The 5,756-nt window shown below is 54.9% G+C and overlaps 1 protein-coding gene across 1 annotated transcript; it reads left to right on the forward strand.

The window, feature by feature from the left end:
• Nucleotides 1-4,249: 4,249 nt before the first annotated feature.
• Nucleotides 4,250-4,972, forward strand: LOC308511851 (melanoma-associated antigen 11-like; the record flags this gene model as incomplete). The annotated part of the gene is made up of 1 exon (XM_081081697.1): nt 4,250-4,972. The coding sequence occupies one exon, from the start codon at nt 4,250-4,252 to the stop codon at nt 4,970-4,972; it is 723 nt and encodes a 240-aa protein (XP_080937823.1).
• Nucleotides 4,973-5,756: the final 784 nt, after the last annotated feature.

Raw genomic sequence — 5,756 nt, forward strand, 5'->3', positions numbered from 1 at the left:
GAGGTAGTTCCTCCACAGGTTTGTCTCAGGGCACTTGGCCTGCGGGGCACAGACCCAGGTCAGCACAGGGTGGTGGCCCAGGCCATTCAGCCCAGATAGGGACCAGAAGGGGCGGGCGGGGCACCAAGGAGCAGAACTCCGCCCCTGTCAAGTGTCCTGGGTGACCACACAATTGGTTTCCGGAAGTGATGTCACTGACTCATGGACTTCCGCCTGAGAAGTCTGAGGGAGCTGAGCGCCATCTTTGGGAGGCCGGCTTCGGGTCGGTAGACGGTACAGGCGCTGAGGGGAGCCTCCTCAGGTCGGCGGGGCCCAGGCTCTGCCTGGGATCAGGGTGAGGACCAGACGGAGGTACCCGGGGAGCTAGTTGAGCCCGAGTTGGGAGCCCTGGGGAGGTATGCCCACAGGCCTCCCCTGGGGTCTCGGGGGTGAGGGCCTCCGTGTGGGGGTCCGGCCTCGCGGTTCACAGAGGGAGGGTCCTAGGACCTGCAGGCCTCATGGTGAGGCCGTGGGGAGGACATGGTGACTCTGGGTCCAGAGCCGTCAGTCCCGGGAGCCCCAAGGCGCGGGATGACCACGAGTTGTCAGGACTGACTTCCGGGTCCTCGTGCTCTGAGACCCTCGGGCGGCTCCGTGTCAGAGCAGCATCTCAGGTCGGCAGAGGGGGTCCGGACCTGCCCGGCGTCAGTGTGGGAACCTGAGGGAGACTGGGGGGCCTGGACCCCACAAGAGTGTCCATCGGGCAGGCCTCCTGGGGTGGGGGAGGGGTGATCTCACACATTGTGCTTTGTGATTTCTGCATTGGGTCTGAGAGACACTGGGGGGTTTGGAAGAAGGAGCAGGGCTTCAGGCAGCAGAGGGGGCCCCCAGGTCCTGCCGCTGTCAAGTTGTGGTCCCTGAGGGAGATTGGGGGCCCTGGACCTCAGAATCCTCAGTGCTGGGAGGACCAGAGTGGGCGGGGTACTACAGGATGGGGTGACTTCTGCATCAGGTGTGAGAGACTGGGTTTCAGGGTAAGGAGCAGTGCCACAAGTCCGCTGAAGAAGAGAAGATGGGGACCAGGACCCCACAATTTAGGGGAACCCATAAAGGGCCTCCCCTGATATTAGCCATGGAGGAGTCCATGTCAGATGACCCTGTGAGGTGTCTCCTGACTTCCGCATGCAGGTGAGAGGGAGACTGGAAACTTGGTAAATCATGTGAGGCCTCACTCAGGTCCACAGAAGGGATGCAGAAGCACTGCCCAGAGTCAAGGTGCTTTTCCTGACTATTGCATCCGGGTCTGACAGGCTCTGGGGTTCGGTGTAAGGAGCAGGGTCTCAGGTAGGCAGAGGGAACAGTCAAGGTGAGGACCCCCAGGGAGGACTGGGGGAATCCAGGAACCCTAACTGGAGGGGAGTCCACAGAAGTCTGCCCTGCTCAAGTGTTGGGAGGCCCTATGGTGGATGACCATGCAGAGAGGAACCGCAGAAGCCCAGACCTGATGTCAGCCCTTGGAATTCAGGGGAATGACATATGTGGCAGAGGGGAGGACCCGGGTCTTGCCCCAAGTCCAGGTGAACATGCAAAGGGAAGACTGAGGGACCCTGGACACTACAACAGTGATGACCCACATTACCCCTACTGTGAACCCTTGGAAGTCCCTGGTCCATGACCACTTGCTCTCTTCCTGACTTGGGCCTCTCAGGTTGACAGGAGGTTCCAGCTCCAGCCAGGAGTCACGGTGAGGATCCTGCAGGAAGACAAGCGGACTCCACCCCCTGAGCTCTAAGGGGTCAGGATCCAGGTAGGCAAAGAAGGGGGCTGCAGGGCTCTGCCAGGATACCAGGTGAGGACCCGAGGTAGGACTCAGGAAGCCCCCTAGCACACCTGGATGTCTGTATGCCTGAGGCTTGGCTAGAGCCGTAAGTGTCCGCAGTGTGCCTGTTCCTGCCAGCAGCACCTGCAAGCCTCATGGTAGGCCTGTGGATTTGGGTTGCTTCCAGACTTCTACCTTAGCAGTGGCAAAGGGAGGCGAGGGAATTGTCCTGAAGATTCTGGATTCAGGGCAACGTGGGAGGTGTGCCAGGCAATGCTGGTAATTAAAGTGTGGGTCTTGAGGCAGGATGATGGTACTTCCCACCCCAGTAAACACAGCGACTGGCTGGCTTAGGCTCTGCAGGCACAACTGGCACACTCGGCACGATAGTCAATGTGGTGTGTCTTAAAATCCACCTTGGAGGTCTCAGAGAGATGGAGGGCATGGCCTGCAGTATTCACTCTCAGTTCAGCAGAAGGGAAAGGTCCCAGGCACTCTCTGAGTAAGCCTAGGTAGCACAGGGAGGAAAGAGGATACCACACTCCAGACAATGGGTGCCCTGAACCCAGTCTGTGCTGTTGTCAGCCCTGGGAAAGGCCTGGCATGGGTCGGCAGAGGTGGTTCCTCCTCACGTTTGTCTGAGGGCACTCTGGAAGGACAGGGCCTTGGTCAGAGGGAATGGCTTCAGTTCATGCACAGATGAGCTGAGGTTGTGGAAGGGTCATAAAGCTGTGAATGCTTTCTTGTGGGAAACTGCAGCTATGAGCTCCCTGAGAAAAGAAGAGAGCCCTCAGCATCAGGGAGTGTCCTGTCCTCAGCATCCAGATTCCCCAGGCAGGGGTACCTGGGTGTGACATGCTCTCCCTTTCCACATGCCTGCTCGTCCTGAGCTTTTGTCACTGAGGACAGTTATTCAGGGTGAAATCAAGTCAGCTGGATTCAGACCCATTCCTGGCCAGGAAGAAAGGCAAGTATCCTGAGGCCAGACTACGGGAACTCTACCCGGAATGGATGGGCCCAGGCCCTGGTGTCAGTTTTGTGATAACCTGGACAGGGGTGGGGGCAGATGGAGCTCCTGTTCACTTTTGTCTCAGAGCTTTCAGGAAGGTGAGGACCTTGGTGTGAGACCATACGTCGTATCATCCCCAGGATCCAAATTTTGTCAACAGAGAGACGAGTCCCAGATCCTGCCAAGAATCAAGGTGAACACTGAGGGGGAGCAGAGCACATGGGAACCCAGACTTACCCTGCCTCCTCTGTCAGCAATGGGGAAACTCGGAATAGGGCCTGGATTACCTCAGCTCACTTCCCTACTCCTGTATCTCAGGGAGGTGCACCCTAAGTCTAAGTAGATTGCGCTCAGTCAGCAGAGAGAGTGTCTGAAACCCTGCAGTGCGTCATGGTGAGAAGTGATCAGAGCCTTAACCCAGCGTAGATGGACCCAAATCTTCAGTCACCCCTTCTTGATCCTCTGGGAGAGGGACCCCCTCATTTTCTTCACTCAAGTGTCAGGTGTGTGTGGTCTTGTTCTGAGAGTTTGACCTCAGGCCAGCAGAAGGCAGTGAGGGGCCTGGCCCTGGCAGGGGAAGGGTGAGGATCCTACATGTGCAAGGAGGAACCTCCCACCCACAACAGAGGGGACCTCACAGAGTCCTGCTGCCCCTCCTGTCAGCATTGGGGTTCCAGGACTGTGATTGCCATGTGCATCCTGAGGTGCTCCGTTTTTCCCACCAGCAGAGCCCCCGGATAGAAGGAGGTGAAGGCCTTGGTTTATGCTACATATTCTCAGGTCACAGAGCAGCAGGAGGCCAGGAAGTGCTAGGAATTAAGGTGAGGTTCCGACCATGAATATGTCCCCATGGGCTCGCCACCACTGTCAGAGGGGACCCCACATTGCCTGACACCTCCACACCCCACCGTCAGCTACAGAACCCTGCGCTGTGCCTTCTACACCCTGAGCAGTCATGTCACTTCCTACTTCAGGCTCCTAGTGGGCAGGCTGATCAGGAGTGAGCCCTGTGAGGCCCATGGACACCCCTAAAGGGAAGACCTGGAAGTCACCTTTGTCAGAGCCGCCTAGGGTGTGTTTCTCAGCTCATGCCTCTCATACTCCCCTTCCCCCAGGCCCGTGGGTCCTAATCGCCCATCTTCTGCCCACACTCGGTCACTGTTCGAGCACGAGTCATCATGCCTGGTCATCATATGAGTGAGCCGTGGAAGCCTGAGGAAGACCATCTGGACCCAATGGAGATCCCTGACATGTTGGTAGAGGAACTGTTCTGGGCTATGCAGGAGGAGGAGGAGGAGGAGGAGGATGAGGAGGAGGCCCTGTCTCTCTCCTCCTCTCGGTCTTCCTCCCCCTCAGTCCTGTTTATAGACAGCCTAGAGGAGGTGTCTGCTGCTGAGACACCAAGTCCTCCCCAGAGTCCTCAGGGTGCCTCCCCCCATGCCATGGCAGCCTTTCCATGGAGACACGCTGAAGATGAGCGCTCCAGCAGCCAAGATGAGGAGGGTCCAAACACTGAGGGAGGCCCTGATGAAGATGCCGATTCCTTGCTCCACAAAGCACTGCATTTGAAGATGGTAGAAATGGTGGAGTTTCTACTCCTTAAGTATCGTGCAAAGGAGCCGACCACCAAGGCAGAAATGCTGAGTAGTGTCATCAAAGAGCACCAGGACCACTTTCCTGAGCTCTTCAGTGCAGCCACTGAATGCATCCAGTGGGGCTTTGGTATTGTTGTGAAAGAAATGGACCCCAGTACTCACACCTATGTCCTGGCCACTGCCTTGGGGCTCAGCTATGATGGGATGGTGAGCGATGGGCACAGATATCCCAACACAGGCCTCCTGGTCACAGTTCTGTGGGTGATCGCCTCAGAGGGTGATTGTGCCCCTGAGGAAAAAGTCTGGGCAGCACTGAATGTTCTAGGGGTGTATGATGGGAAGGAGCATTGGCTCTATGGGGAGCCCAGGGAGCTCATCACCAAAATTTGGGTCCAGGAACAGTACCTGCTGTACCGCCAGGTGCCCAATAGTGATCCTGCATGCTATGAGTTCCTGTGGGGTCCCCGAGCACATGCAGAGACTACCATGTTGAACACCCTCCAGTTTGTGCTCGGGGTTAATGACAGGGATCCCTATTCCCTTTCATCCCTGCTTGAAGGGCCTGAGTAATGACACTATGCCTGAGCCAGAGTTGAATCCAGGCACTTTTCAGGCCCATGAGCATTAACTTCTTTTGCTGGGCAGAAAGTGCATCCAATTTTCAACTCTATGTTTGAGAAGAAACTAATAGTGAGGCCCAGGGAAAGGTATGAGCTCCTATTATGATTGAGAAATTTGTGATTTATTATTTTGCGATTTTTAAGGAAATTTTTGAATGTCCCTTTTCATAGAAGCTTTCATAAACTTTTAGCATGTGAGTTTGTAAATGACATTGATCACATTATATATTTCTACGTGTCCAGCTCAAGAGTAAGAGATTTGCTATTGTATAACCAAAATTGGGACACTTTCCATCCTAGTTTGTGATCCCAAAATAGATAACATGGCATTATAAAAGGATTTCCTTGGAAATGTGTAAGAACTCGGCAGTACATGCAATGGAGTTAATAAATAGAAAAATAATAGCAAAAGGTTGTTAATTTTTGATTCTTATCTCTTCTCGTCTGTCTTTGCATGAAACAACTTATCGAAGGATCCTTGGTTCCGGCAAGAAAGTGGAGGGATTTCATCTGCATAAAGACGACCCCTGCTCAGTGGTTCATTTAATCCCCAGACATTCACTGAGCCTATGTCCTCTGGAAGATCCTGTGTTAGTAGTGGGGACACCAACATAAGCAGGGCACACCCACCCACAGGATGATAGTGTAGGAGCTATAGTCATATAAGGGAGGGGTTAGGTGTCCCCTAAATCTTACAAACAAGTAACAGAACAGGTGAGGTGGTGGGCCTCCAG

Source organism: Myotis nattereri (assembly GCF_964212035.1).
Source record: "Myotis nattereri genome assembly, chromosome: X".
Lineage (NCBI taxonomy): Eukaryota > Metazoa > Chordata > Mammalia > Chiroptera > Vespertilionidae > Myotis > Myotis nattereri.